The following is a 15,813-nucleotide window of genomic DNA, read 5'->3' on the forward strand; positions in this document are numbered from 1 at the left end:
CAAGCATCAGATCAGATAGAAATCACTTGGGGAAAGTGTGATTAGATATGGATAGCGTTTCAACTCCCCTGGACAGAGCAGCTAATTGTCTATTCAGACTGCAAAATGGGTCTCAGAGATGGTCTTGGTCAGCGATAGAAACCATCGGCGAGACAGTGGTGCAGATGCAAAAAAAAAAAAAAAAAAAACAACAACAACAACAAAAAAGAATAGCCTGGTTTCCATTGTTTTATGATTTCTTGACCCTGTTCTGTGCACATCCGGATCAACAGCCTTTTTCTAATTGGGTTGATCCCCCTCCCTCCCCGTGGCCCCATGGAATGATTACTTCAATCATGTCACAGTGTGTACAAAATTTTCCCCAAAGAGGATCTCCGGGGTCAGTGATGTTGTCCTGTCTGATTCAGCTTCTCCATACCCTGGCGCATTTTATTTCATAAAACACAGTAATCGAAGCACTATTGAAATGGTGTGCTGACTGTAGACAAGCATTTTTCAGAGAAGGTTGGCGCTAAAACCTGTGGGCTTTTTTCCAATACTCTTTAAGTCACCTTGGATAGGGGCTTCTATCATACAAAAAAGCAAATAAACAAAAATGTAAATTAAAACTAGTCAGAATAAGTGACCAACAAAGCCTCTTGACAGGTGAAAAGTAGCATATTAAACAGAACTGTAATGATGGGGTCAAATACAAAGGAAAAGATAAGAAAAAAAACAGTATTGCAGGCTTACCTCCACCACCGCCCAGGAGACTGGAGTTTGCTGTAGGAAGAAAGAAAAAATATGAGAAAAGATGACATGTTTGATTTTCACGTTTTACTGTAAAACAGCAGCAATGAATAATTACACATTACATATCATATTACAGACAATTCTAACTGATGCGGCTGTGTTGAAAGGAGCATATGAACAGTTTGGATATTCAGCAAGGGGTAACTTCTTTATCTGTACTCTGCGGCTTGGTGGTATGAGCTTTAATATGGTCCTCTGGACTTTAACTGCAACTTAAATCAATTAATAGCTACATGGGTGGCGCTGATGCCTGCACACCAAAAACAGCACCAAAACCTTTGGTGCTGTCTGTTACTTTGACTGTCAGACATGATTGCAGGGGTATGGAGATTTAGCAGCCACTGAGGTACATGAGTGGATCTCTTTGATGGCACTCTTCAGATCCCTGATAAAGAAGCAGTGTTTTGGGTTGTAGCCACATCCAGCCACTCAAGCAGTGCAGATAAGTAGTACAAACAGCATGTATTTCCTTTAAAAATAGCCTTGTTTTCCCATGATATCCATCATTGATTTTATTACCCTGTATAATTAGCAGGCTTGCAAATGCACACTAATTACTCTTCCTACACCCATGTTGTGGACTAACCCCTCCAACCTCCTGAACAGTCTGCAGCCCTGAAATTACAGGCACATCTAGAGCTGAACTCTAAGAGGGATTTTTAATTATTTCAGAAGATGACATTAAAATAAGCAAAATATCCAGTTTAGTTCTTTGTTGTTAGCATCGCCCTTCTCCCTTGTGGTAAGAAAAGGGGTTAGCGAGGATTACGGTTTGACAGTTGATTTTGGTGTTGCGAGTCGCTATGCGTTTAGATCAAAGTTCAGCTACCGGGCACAGGACACCATTTTAGTGAACTCTCAGAAACACTCCACTTCATCCACAGTGGATTTCTCCAGACATTTTAGCATTTTGAGGACTGCAGTTCATTTTTGCAGTTTCCTCCTCCTAAAATCTGCAAGGATACTCCATCTCGAATTTCACTGAATAAACTTTTGCTTTCAAAATCGCATTAAGTGTTCTTGTTTTAACGTGTACAATTTGTTCATACACCCAGCCAAGCCATAAAGATGCCAATATCACTTTTCCAAAAAAACAACAGCACTCAAATTGCTCTTTTTCCCTTTTTCCTCTGCCTCTTAAAACATTAAAGGCTAGTCATGTTTTGGGCCAGTACTCAGAACACACCTTCCAACAAAAGCAATACACACACACACACACACACACACACACACACACACACAAACGCACACACAATTACAACTGTTCCTTCACATAGGTGCTATGCATACAACAATAAATGGTGGTGTCACACTGTTCTGATGTAGATAATTATAAGAGTAAAACAGTAACAGCAAAACTGGACTAACAACAAGACTTCCACAAAGACTGGCAGTTTAGAATATATTTTCATTTCAAGAGAGTCCCCAGGACCTAGTACTTAGTGCACACGTGCCACCCCTAGACTGTAACATGTGTCATGGGTCTGGCAAGTCCAGTTTCAATACCCATTTAAAATAACTGCTGTACCCTCATATGTGTTACATGTAAAAACATTGAGAAAAGAGACTGTATTTAGGTATTTAGGTCTATCTAAAACTAGGGTCACAGCAAAATGAGAATGCAGAAGCTATATTAACTCCCCATATGTTAGCTTATCAGTCTGTTGCCCTACCGCAGTTATATTTTATTTTTATTAGAGAAAAAAAACACTACACTGGCAGCTCCATAGCTTATCCTCACATAGAAAGCTCATGAAATTGTAAGAGTTGGTTGCATATTTGCATTGCTCTGGATCGCTCAGGAGTTTTTGTTTACAGTCTCCTTTGTGAAATTTGTCTTTGCTACCTCAAGGTTCTTCCCTATAGCTTCAGTAGCTCTTCTCTTGTGCAGGCTAGCTGGGAGATTGTTATTAGTGATAAATTATCATTACTCAAGATGCCCCCTGCCTTCCTCACGGAGCTCATAAAATGGTAAAAGTGACACTTTTGTGGATATCAACCCTTGCAACATTTCAATACTTGCAATAATTGAAACAATAGCCTATTTGCAATACTGCTCCAGATTCCAGCTAGGTATAATCCCATCGCTCTCATGTTTACCATATCAAAGGCTACCTTCACAAATTAATTCATGATAGCCTATTGCATTGTGTTCCTACACCAGAATGGCATCACATACATGACTTTGGATTAATTCCAATGGTTGGTCTGTGACACCACTCTGCCATTCGTAGCCATGAAATTGACACAGCATGATAGAAATTGCACCAGGCTGGGTGGTTAAGCAGAAGGTTAAAAATATGTGGTGACAGCAGGGGGGAAGAACAGAATACACAGTTGACTGTAACAGAATGCATGCAGACTCTGAGAAGGACTACCTCTCGTCACTGGGGCTGTCCTTTCCTTGTTGTGATTTCACCTCAGAGCACCCTAATGAATGTGACTTAATACTACAAGTGGCAGAAGTTTTGGCCTTTGTTTCATGCTCCATCTCTGTGGTACTCTTTTTCATGCCTGGCCTGAGTTACATCTGGGCAAGACTGGAACTCCAGACAGGAGAAACCAGAAACAGGAACCAAAAATCTGGCAGCATTTCTGTTCATAAATCCATTGTATTTACTTAAAAAAAAAACACTCCTGGCCATTTCCACCCATCAACAGGTCTAGCCAATCAGTGGAGCTTGAGAGGATTTATTTAACAAGGTGGCAGATAATCTTCCCGTTAGTTATTCTTGGAGAATGTTTGTTCTTAAATTGCTAACAATACTTATTGTAAGTGCTAATGCTTAATTTGTGCTGAGATTATCAAGGTAAAATAACATATGTATGTGTCTATCTTGTTAGAATCATGGAATACCCATTTGTTATAAAGTCTCCACTGCCAAAATATATCTCACCACTGAAATAAACCCTGTGGCCATTCTGACTAAACCAAGAACCATCTAAGGGTCTACAGCAAGCAAAACTGAACATTTGAGTGAATGGCTATTTTAAGATCTTGGCACTAAGCTATGAGAACATATCTGAGCTGGCTAAACAAAGGATAAATCAACGATGAAGTACTCAATGCTTTAATCAACCTAAGAGCAGGTATTTGTACAAAAACAGCTATTTGCTTCTCTGATTTTTACCGATGGACTGTCCATCATCCTTTTTAAGAAATTTGATGAGTCTCACATGATTAGCTGTGCATGGTGATAGGCACTGCCTGGGACATGGTTCCCAGTTTGTGTGTGCAAGCACCCGCATTGTTATGGTACTGAAGTATCAATGAGGAAATGTTAAAATGTGGAAAAGATGGTGGGAAAAGTAAGCAAACCAAAATTCTCATTCCTGGTTACTGTTAGTTATGATACTGTGCCTTTCTGTGTCTTCTACTGACAACGGTATGGCCTGGCAGCCTTTGGGTACTTCCTTCATGGTTCACCGTGCTGAAGTGAGAATTCCTGGCTCTGAGCTAGTGTCTGGCGGACAGGGAGTGAGTCACTGATCTTGTTTTGAGCTCTGAATGGTCTCTGGTGGGTGCCACCGGCCAGCGACTGTCTGAATCAGGAGCCAACTCTGCAGAGGCACAGTTTAGGGAATCACATGGAGTACCCAGCCTTGTGTGAGGTGGGTGCTAAGCAAATTAAATGTAAAAATGTAATGGGCACTTATTAGCAATTCACCATTCTTTCCTCAGTCATCCCTGTCCCTAAGCAACCATGGCTCTCAGAGTCAAAGAAAATTCCCAGAGCATTGTGTTGTGCTGGAAGTGCATCTCTCAGCATCCATTTGCCCCTTAAAAACATCCACATGACAGCAGATGCACATTCATGATGGAGGGGAAGTGCCTACAGATCTGACCATGCTGTTAAACAAGTAGGCAATGTCCCATAACATGTAGTACAACGCTGGAATCATATTTTTATCTCTAAGATACAAGGTGATGAAAGAGCCTGAAACTGAGTTATTTATCGTCATGGTAATGGAAACCCCCCCCCCCCGACACACACACACTCCAGAAGTGTCATCCCATTTCTCTGGAAATGAAACACTAAAGTCTAATTACCTGACATTATGGGAAAAATACACTTCAGGAAGGCAGTTAATTTATTCCACTGTCTTTGTGGATAATCACGGAATAAAAGCCTCAGAATATAATCAATCTGACACCATTGTACTATCTGGGAAAGATGCAAAGAGTTCTGAACGGCTGAGAACAGACGCTCCCTTACTCCCTGCCTCACAGCAAGATCACGACAGCCAGGAACTGGGAGGGTGGGGGGTTGAAGGGTGGGGGGGGACAAAGAAGAATTGGCGTGTGTCCTCTCAACAGGGATTCGGAAAATGTGCTGCTGGAAGAGAAAATGTAGCGTGGGCTCTTTTATTTTCATTTAATATATATTTTTTTCTTTGAGATGTGAGTCACTTCAAGCCTCTTTCATCTTTGCAAGCACACTGAGCTCCTTGTAGACACAAAATATCTGTTACCTACACAGTGGGTAAAAACAAGACACAGCCTTCAGCAAGTGATATCAAGGGGCATATTAAACCCCAGAAAAGGATGAGGCTTGCTTTTACAATCCCTTTAAAAAGGAGTGAACAGAGTAAAATGGGAAACAGCTGTAGATAGTTAAAAAAAAAAAAGCTGTACACTTTCAGAAACCAGGGTTATTCGACAGCATTTAGAAATGTGTTACAGAGGACTGAATGCCGTCATACGGCAAGATACCCTTTCACGGCTCAGCTTGTAATCAGTCACACACACTTGAATCGAATCAGCCTTGAATGTGCATGAATTATCACAAGAGAATGATACAAATCCATTTTTATCCGTTTGAATATAGTACTGAGTCCAAGCCTCATGAGGTCAATTAACACCTTGTACCTGCAGGAGTCTGTAGTGTTTCTGCAGGGGGGAAAACCTCTGTCTTTAACAGCTGGACCTGACAATCAACACCGTGTGCTGGGCAGGTCATCTATTCCATTGGTTCTACCGCCATGGACACCCACATTGTGGGAGAGGTTATTCAGCTCAGCATTCAGCAAGTTTAATCCGAGGTACATCCAGCGGTTGAGTCTGAGGACACGAGAAAAACACCACCTCCTTTCAACCACTGCCAGCTCCTTTCCCTCAGAGACACCGCAGATCAAGAAAAAAACACACACACACACACAAGAGGGAAAAATTAAAACAAGCAACAACAACAGTCAGAGGGAAAGATAAACAGTTCTCTGTGAACCTTTGTTTTGGGGAAACTTTTATACATGTCTTTTTCATAGTGTTGCTAGGACACCCCCAGTTTTTTTTCACTCTTTTGGATGGTGTACTGCTGTATTAGAAGTGTGAGAGGTGTATGTTTGCTGCTTGAAACAAACACACCTGCAATCACAAACCCTGCCCTGTGTGAGGAAGCCTCACAGGAAATGGAATGATTCAGGATCATCTGCGACCGCTGAGAGGCAGGAAGAACAGTGTGGACCACTTCCTGTGTCTTCCAGCACTTTCCCTTAGTGCCATGAGCAATGGGGTGGAGGAACCCAGAAGGGAAAAGGAAGCTTTTAATCAGAGGGTCCGTCAGCCTGCAGTACAGCTTTACGAGCTTCGAAATGGAAATGAGAAGCGTTTCAGAAGATAAACACTGGGTATCTGGTGGGCTTCCCCCTCTCCGTCCCCACACACATGCACAATTTAGCCATTGAGGAAGGATCACTAGCAATCTTAGTAGCAGTCACACCGTGGGTCATAAATCCCTGTCTTATTGCTCCTTCAGCCCGCTGAAAGACAGTCAGTCATTAGTGAGCGTCACCCGAAAACATTAAGCTGTGGCCTCTCACACATGCTTTTACAGATGCTCCTGGTTAGCCCCATTTCCTGTGCCCCCTTTGAACTCTCAATACCCAACAGTGAGAACAGGCCGACACACTGTGCCACAGTGCTGGACGGTGTCAGAGAGGCATGAAGGCAGCCATTGTGTGTTACGCCTGCCAAAATGCACAAGCTCAGAGAAATAGAGAAACAGCAATCTCTCAAAATCTGTACCCATTTTGTTCGGGTTTTACAAGATTTTCCCATGAAGACACAAAACACGGCAACACCTTAATCCGGTCCCCTTAGCCAGAGACCGGTGAAAGCAGTAGTTCTGTTGATTAGATATTCCATGTCGAGACCCCGGGTCATGCAGCTGAGTGAGAACTGCAGATGTGCAGCCTGGATTAACCTGAGGTCAATGGATGAAAACAGTCCTGAGGCACCACAACATCTGTCACCTAAGCCGAACATTTATGCGGGCTAAACTCCTGGTTGACAGTGTGTGAAAATGTCCAACAATGGATTAAGTAAGTTAAGTAATTTTACGCAATTTAAAAACATCTGCATTCCATCCAATACTATTAAAATTAATAAACTGTGTTCATGGAAATGTCTGCAAACATTTGAGACAGGTGACGTAATGCACTCAATAACACAATTGTTTTCTATTCATCTTAAGTCAATAGTCTACATAAGAACATGCATCTAAATTTTTTATGAGGATAACCTACAAATGGTTAAAATGGGAATATATAAACATGATAAGGTAAGGATAAATGTATATTTTATGTTATTTCCCCATGGATAATAAAATCTAGCTGATTATAAGAGCCAGTAACCTAATATAAAACCTCAAAAATATTTAAGTTTTCAAAAAATGATTTCAAAGTTCATGGCTGACAGGAACCAATGATATGCCTGAACAAGGTAAGATGTTTGATAGTCAGTCATTAGACATTCCTGCAGTTAGTGCTAAAGCCCATATTTCAACTTGCCATTGATGCAGTGTGTTCCAACCTTCACATGCTCAGTGAAGTGGAACAACTTTGCAAAAGTCTTTCATAAACGAAAAAAGTGGCTGCATGCTTGCAGCTCCAGGGAGCCCACTAACGAGCTTTGGCATTCAAACTGAACACTCACTCTCTAATCTGTATATTTCTCGGGAACTAAAAATGCCATACGTGACATCCATAGCAAGCCTTAGATTAAGATATTAGCAGTGCATAGACTGGCTATACCTTGAAGTGATTAAAAAAAAGGGGAAAGTCATGTTGCTGAAGCTCGGCGGAGGATTGGATGGGTCGAGCGGGTAATAAAACTCTCTTTTCTCAAAGTTGCACATGAACCGAAATCGTGCCTACACACACAAAAAAAAAGTGACCGTATTTCTTATTTGCCCGGCATTAAAAATACATGTGGCTTCCCTGCATGTGGTCATGCTCAATAAGTCATGTTGGCTCTTTTGTTCTTTATCGCGAAGAGCGTTCCTGAGGGAGCCCTTTCTGCAGACAGCCAGGGAAATGTGAGCTGCAGTGTCAGAATCCATGCAGCGCCACCAGATCATATCGCCCCCCCCCCACAGCTGCTAGTACACTGCAGCAGCCGTAAATTTCCAGGTCAAAACACCTCTCTCCTAGCCAATGGTGCTCGGCCTCACCATGCAGCCTGCACTTACGTCCCCCGTGCTACGGAGAAGGGGGCAGACATGCACCGCTTGCAATCAAAGCACGCATCTCCTGCTGCTGCCTCTGTAGGGCTTCACCCATCCACCTTGGGAAGCGACACACAGCGTGCTGCTCTGCTCTGAGTCGCACTTTTAGGAAAAATCCCATCACTTCAAGGGAACTGTAGATTTGAGAGAGAAATCCCAAACTTCTAATCTAATTGGCCTCGACAGAGAGATATCATAAATATATTAAATATTGCCTCATGAATAAAACAAATGGGTCTCTGATGTTGCTATGCAAAGATATGAGAGGCAGGAAAAAAGTACTCTTGTGAAGACAGCGTGGCGTGTCCACCCCCAACTCTATCTTAACAATGCAGCAATAACAAACAAATGAAAGCAAAACCTGGCACATGTCTACCTGACCTTCAAATCAAAATTAATGAGCCATGCTCAGACTCAGTTTCATCAGTTGGTTTGCATATATTTATTTGATCTAGCAAGGTCATCACAAGTGAGATGGCACTGATATTCACCTGAAACAATATTTCTGTATTGCTTTTTTTTCATCCATCTATTTATGTCCTCAAGTGTGACGAAATACACAACACTCACACAACTGAGGCCTCCTCTAATGTATAATAAAGTCCTTCTATAAAAATACACTATGAGCAGTACCATCTTGTTTAAGCTGTAGCTGAGGCCTATACAAATGCACATTCATACAAGAAGACATGAGAGAGAGAAAGACAGAACAGTTCACCTGCCATGATTTTATCATAAAATGAGGGGTGATCAAGCGGAACTTTATGGCAGTCATCAGAAAATCAGTCTGGGCTTCATTTTATCAAGGTTGACTATCAAACAATAAATAAATAAATAAATTTGGCCCCATTATCACAAACTCTCATTTATTTACTGTATGAGATTGAATGAGATAATGAGGATAACACTAAAGGTGAAGGGTATGTTTTACACAAACCTGGAACTAACACTCAGTAAATAAACAGGCTGCAAGCAAAGCATGTGCCCTTGTACTTCTTACAGTAAACTGCAGTTTGATTAGGGAGATCAATCTATTACTATGAAACAGGCTTTGACCCTTGAGGTAATGCAGCAAAACACAAAAACAACAACATTCCTTTCCATATAATGCTGCATCATACACAAAATCTCCTCCTCACACAAAGTTTAAGTTTCTTGCTACTGCTATTGTTGGTATATGAGCAAACTGCAGTTTCCAAAGAATGAGTGCATATGATTATAAACTTAATTTTTAACATAAATGACTCATAATACAATGCATTCTACATTCTTTCAGGAATAAAACATGGGCAACACCATAACAACTACACAGGTATTCATTAAATAAATTCACTGAATAAATATGTCAATTTGAAAATTTCTTATAACTGTTTGTTAATTTTGTTAGATGTGTTAGATCTTCAAACAGAAGACAACCAGAGTAAACACAAAATACAGTTTTTAAATGATCATTTTATTTATTGAAGGGAAAAAGGTTATCCAACACTGTATCACCCCTCAAAGGTATACCTCTCAAAGGTAAACATCTTTGAGAGAAGTCTAACTCATATTAGGTGCTGCCATTTTTTGAGTATGTTCTAGGTTTGCTAACAGAGTTACAGACACAGCCAAGTGAAGACACATTCTGCCCCCAACCAGTCATCCTGAATCAGTATTCACCTTGAACAAAAAATGACTGGGGTTAAGACTGCACATTGGGTAAAATGACCATGTTGTTGGGGACAGAATGTATCCTGGGTAATACACCCCATATTAAGAAAGACCAGCTATTTTCTCCTGGTGCACAGCATCTCATACCATACAGTATGTCTCCATCAACAAGACCTTCACAGCCCACTGCTCCAGCTAGTTACCCAGCAGCAAAGCAGGGCTTTTGCTATATTGAAAATAACACAAACAACATTTTCCAGTGCAGAAAACTGGTCCACCATTAAATTGGGCATCCTCAACGGCTGAAGTGTGTTTCCTGCCTTTTTTCCCCCAAATAATCACATTGTGTGCATAAACTTTTAATAAGTTTGAAAATGGAAAACTCTCTGGGGAGTTCACACTGCTTTGGCATGTAGCAGACATTGGTAGTAAATTACCAGCCACAAACAGGCTAATGTGCACTGCATATAGATGCATACTGTTGCAGATATAACGACTGGGGGACTAGCAGATTTTCCAAACTGTCTGAAGCACTAGCAGGTAGACCCAGGTTTGATTACAACTTAAGACCTAATACTTATTCTTTTAGAAGTCTGTATACACTGAAATGTAAACAAACCACCAACGTGGGCCCCAGAAACCAACCCAGAATTGCCTGTATGAGAACACTGGTGATACAAACATCACAGACTACTCTGTTAAAAGTTTCTGAACAATTCCAAACTTTTGTCTTTTAGGCCACAAAAACAAAGTGACAAACTCTTGCACCCACACTGTTATAGTTTGTATCTTTGAGCAAGCCTCTTAATCTGAGTTGATTCTGATAATATCCAACTGCATAGAAGGATCTGTAAAATGTGAGCTTTGTAGCTTTGTGAGCTTTCCCTGCATATGGATACCCGCCAGGTGAATTAAATTGAGTACTTGTGGACATGACCACATTGCCCTTATTTTTCAACTACAGCTACTACAGCTGCTGCTGACTAATATTAATATCATTATTATCACCTTTATTATCATCACTATCATTATTATGTTGTTTTATTTTTTAATCCAGTGGGCATATCATTGCCAGTGGAGGAATGTTCCTGTGCTGTGCTGACGTCTGCAGAAAACACTTCATGGCTCATTTCTCCAGTGCCTCTTGTTTTCTATCATCTAAAGGAGAAGCAATGAGCTCACATTTACACTGTACACCCACCGAGGCCTCTTCCACACAGGGCATGCAGCGCAGGTGTTTCACTGGAAGGTCAGAAATTTACCCACGAACACCTGAGCCCCCAAACACCCTGAGGTCTGACTGGGTAAGCTTCTGCGCAATCATTCAGCCAACTCCCCAGCCAGGCTTCATGCACCCCCGCAAGGTCCATGAGGCTTCCTGCTGGGGCGCCCCATGGCGGAGGTGTGGGAAAGGAACTGGACATGTAATCAAAGAGATGCACGTTCAGTTCTCCAGTGGGGTACTGTCATTGTAACCTTGAACAAAGTGCAAGTGCTTAACCTGAATTGCTTCAATAAACATCTAGCTGTTTAAATGTATAATAAGTAATAAAAAGCAAAGTTATCTTGTCTAAGAGCATCTACTAAGATAGTAGTAATAATAATGCTAGAAAAAAGTGATCAATAACGATAATAATAACAATAAGCAACAACAGCAGTAGTAGGAGTGGTAGTAGTAGAATTAGTAGTAGAAATAGTAGTAGCAGGAGTAGGTATAGTAGGAAATAATGATAATGAGATCAAAGCATGGAGTATTCCGTACTGACAGTTCTTTCGATTCTGAGAGGCAAACATAAGAAGCAATACCCTTCTCATGGCTGTTAGATCAGTCTTCTTAACAGAATGAGAGCGGCTTTCATAGATCAAAATGAAGAAAATAAATGAATCAAACTTAATTAGTAATGGGGCTCTTGTTTCATCTAGGCGTCTACGACACCTTTACAGTTGTTCAGTCACAACGTGAGACTGAAACAGCCGTAAAAAAGCTTTTATTCAATAAATGTGTGATGAGTGTTCACAAAAAGAGTATTGCTTCCTCTGTGGTTGTGATGTCTACTAAAAATAAGACGCACATAATCATTTTCATCATTCTTTGAAATGTATACTATTATTTTCCTCTCCCATTTCCGTACAGAAAACGACAAACTGAAAAACATTCAACTAGAAATTAGTCTTATTCTGTTTTTAATCCTATGTGATGCATCTATTTTTAACAGCAAAGTTATTAAAGCATTGAGGACAACACAGCTTTATTACTTGCATTCATTACTGAAAATGTAGCCTGAGTCATGATCACCATAATTACTAACTTTGTCAGTCTTATCAACATGTCCTGAGGACAAATAAAAGGTATCAAATAGCAAGTGATTGGCCATTCATGACAGAATTAGTGTGGGTGGTATAGGGAGAAATACAGCTTGCCATTTCCGAAGTTCAGAATTTCGACAATACTCACACCAAGTAAAACACCACAATAAAAAAACACAATAAAGAACAACATGAGGCAGGGGGCTTGCAGAAATTTCCCCAAAAAAAGTTGCATTAGAATCAAGGCAATGTAAAACTTGCTTCAATCCAAGTCTCAGGTTAAGGACAAAGTATGCTACGGCATGATCAAATGGACACCCTAACGCGAGGCAATGGCCATAACTCCCAATGTAAATTTGAGTTCATATTACATGTTTGCTCTTGTTTAGGGCGAGGTTAGGGATAATACCTAGCATACAAATTCAGCATACACACTCCTTATCTCTTTGTAACCCCCTTTTTTATTGTAAATTGCACCTCACAAGCCACATTGACAGATGTTGTAGACTTCATGTCATATATTCTCATGCATACATCTACATGTGAATACTCTGTCAGTACCATGGCATGCTGTGCATCATCAGTTACTTTTTAATGCATTTTGACATATAAATATTGTGCCATACCATACCTCTAGTTCTGACGATTTTAAGCTGTTTCTACCTTATGAATATTTACTTTTTACTTTGACTTCATGCTTGTGAAAATAATCCTGACTCCAGCATGTTTTTGCTTGAGTGTGACACTACATTCATATTTGTTGCATTTAATTTTTACCTTTTTAAGTTTGGTGTTACGGGTTGAGCCCTGGGCCTTTTCAAGGTAATATTCAACGGAAAGTGTTAAAGTGCTGTAAAGAGCCATCAGACGGACCATTAGCAAGGCAATTGAAATAAGGCACAATGTGAATTTGAATCAAACCCAAGTATAAAAAGAAAAGCACACATGCAAGTCAGCATGTCGGGCTCTTCTGTCTGTACTGAAGTTAAAATCTAAAAACACACAGATTCTATTGATGCAGATATATGAATTCTCTTTTCTCAGCACCATGTGAATGTTATTATAAATCTTAAGTGGATTAAATATGCAATGTCATAAGTGTGTGCTCCTTATTACTTGCAGGATCAGATGCAGATGTATTCCCGTTTGGATGATCATCAAGTTGAGACATATATAGGATAGTTTGAGAGTAGAAATTGCTCATTTGCCTGTTAATTTCCATGATCTCACATGATCTTCTGTATGTATTGTGGCAGCCAGCACCACAATATTGTTTTTTTGTTGTTTTGAAGTCATGAGACGTTCAATGCGGGTTTATTACTGCAATAGATATATAGGAAAAATAATAAGATGGGCAGATTGGCTAATTCTCATCAATATAATATTATGTTCTTCTGTTCTCGCAGGGAAACTCGTCTTTTATTATTCCTCTGTCAGATTTAGAAATCCCTCTATCATAGAGGCTGTTCAGTTGCAATTTTCTCCCTTCCTTTTCAAGATAGCAGGTTCCCAAACCACTCTGCTGGATGGCTGAGATAATGTGACATATTCTACCAGGCGAACATTGCTTTTAAGTGCTTTTGAATCTGCCTGAAATAACCTTAGGCTGAACTTAGAAAAAAGACCAGCTTGAACAATGATAAGAAAATAAAATCCTTGGTGATAAAATTAAGGTAATGAAAGGGAAAGAGATCGACAACACAGGCGCAAAACTGAACGATATTACCTTGACAGACAGCCCTGCGGAGCTGCTTAATTGCATTGGATAATTGGCTTATGTTACATGTGTCTTATTCCTCACTTGAGACATTCACCACAAGCCAAAAAACAATTTACTCTGCACATGGTTGTTGGGATTGAATACAAAGCCCCCAATTTGTCCTGGAACACCCACTTTGCTCACAGATTTATGCAAATGAAGAGGAGAGGCTTAGATTGTTTATGAAAGAAAACTGAAGCACATGTGGGGCAAAATACACAACCCCATGCTGGTTTGAAATAAAAGGCCCTGAAGCTGGGCATTTATGTTCAGACAACATACACATAACAGAGAACTGTGGCATGACAAATGACATCAGTATTGACAGCCAAGCATCTATTTAAACATTAGTCATCTAATTTTTAGTACTTCTTTCCAACAGCTTCTTAAACAAGAGACATGAATGAATGCATTTACCAGGAAATAATGTATTTCTCAACCCATTTCTAGATAACTACCCCTTGACAACAATGACAAAAAAAACCCTGTATTTCTGAGGTAAAAACAACCGAAAGAGATGTGGGAAAGGAGACTGACACTTTTAGAATTCCTGTGTTAAATCCTGCACTCATGAAAATTCAAAGGCTGCTGAGTCTGGTGACAGACAGTGTTACTCTGATCCTTTAAGGAGGTTGAACCTCCGATCCTGCAGCAATCGACACATTCTCTGTATGATCTTATTCAACACATACATAGCAACAAGCCTGGAACTACCTTGTGACTCACATGGAGCTGTTACAAGAGGAAATAACACATATTGCATCTATGTTTGTTGCCAGGGAGATTGGCAACTATACAAAATAATGCTATATTTTGACCTCATAACTAAAGTTACCGCTATTTACTTTATCCTGGACTTTAAATTACCATAGTACCCAGCTAAATAATTGTTTAAAATATGAATCAATTTCTTGACTATGTAGGTGGAGAAAAACTTTTTCACAAATACCAAATGCTTTGATTAAAATCAGCGCAAATGACCAAACATTAACACCCCTCTCCGTATTCCCTAATTGGACATTTCCTTGAGAGCCTAAGTGAAGATTTCCCTTGGTAGCCGGGTGTGGACTTTCACTAAATGTTCCCCAGTGTTCCTTTCACACCTCTTAATGTATATTGTTAGTAACAAATGGGAGTAATCACTACTGCAATAAGTACAACACAAAAGCACATCTTTCGAAAGACCAGCATAATAGTCGGGACCTCTGTGAGCAGAGAACACGGAACTGTGAAAATGCATCAAATGTTAACATAGAAATTATGACAAATGTGCCAGACAATGAAGAAAAACTATGCATATCAACTGCGATTTAACACACTTTACCTGTGGGATTGTATTGACCAGGCATTTGTTAAACCTGCAGAGTACAGATTGAGAACAGGTTCAGACAGGCCGCAAATTTGGCCGATCACCCTCGTTTCCCCTCTCTTCTGGCAGATTTCCTGACAGTCTTGCAAAACATGAACATGTGAGGAATATTTCGGGCAGCACTTTCAAGACTGAAGAGCAGTCCCCACAATGGATCATTCAAGGATGAACCACTTCATTTAGACTGGCAGGCTGGGCAAACAAACACGTTTGACACTGAAAAGAACATTTACTTTCCATTTCAAACCTCAGAAAAAATTTTGTAACATTACACAAATATTATCACATAAATGACCTGAGATTTGGAAGAAAGAAAACATATGGGTCTTATACAGGGAGAATGTTAAATTAACGTTAAATTCAGACTTTTTCTAGACAGTTATTAAATCTTGAGAAGGACAAGAGGTGATTCTTGACCTCAGAAAGTGCTT

The 15,813-nt window shown here is 40.2% G+C and overlaps 1 protein-coding gene across 1 annotated transcript in view; it reads right to left on the minus strand.

Moving 5' to 3' along the window:
- LOC118789823 (ADP-ribose glycohydrolase MACROD2-like) overlaps positions 1-15,813 on the minus strand; it is a 271,812-nt gene that overhangs the window by 139,656 nt on the left and 116,343 nt on the right. The window contains exon 4 of the mRNA XM_036546484.1: positions 733-762. Coding sequence (XP_036402377.1) covers positions 733-762 — 30 coding nt within the window. The remainder of the gene's footprint in view (positions 1-732; positions 763-15,813) is intronic.

Source organism: Megalops cyprinoides, chromosome 15 (assembly GCF_013368585.1).
Source record: "Megalops cyprinoides isolate fMegCyp1 chromosome 15, fMegCyp1.pri, whole genome shotgun sequence".
In the NCBI taxonomy this organism is placed as follows: domain Eukaryota; kingdom Metazoa; phylum Chordata; class Actinopteri; order Elopiformes; family Megalopidae; genus Megalops; species Megalops cyprinoides.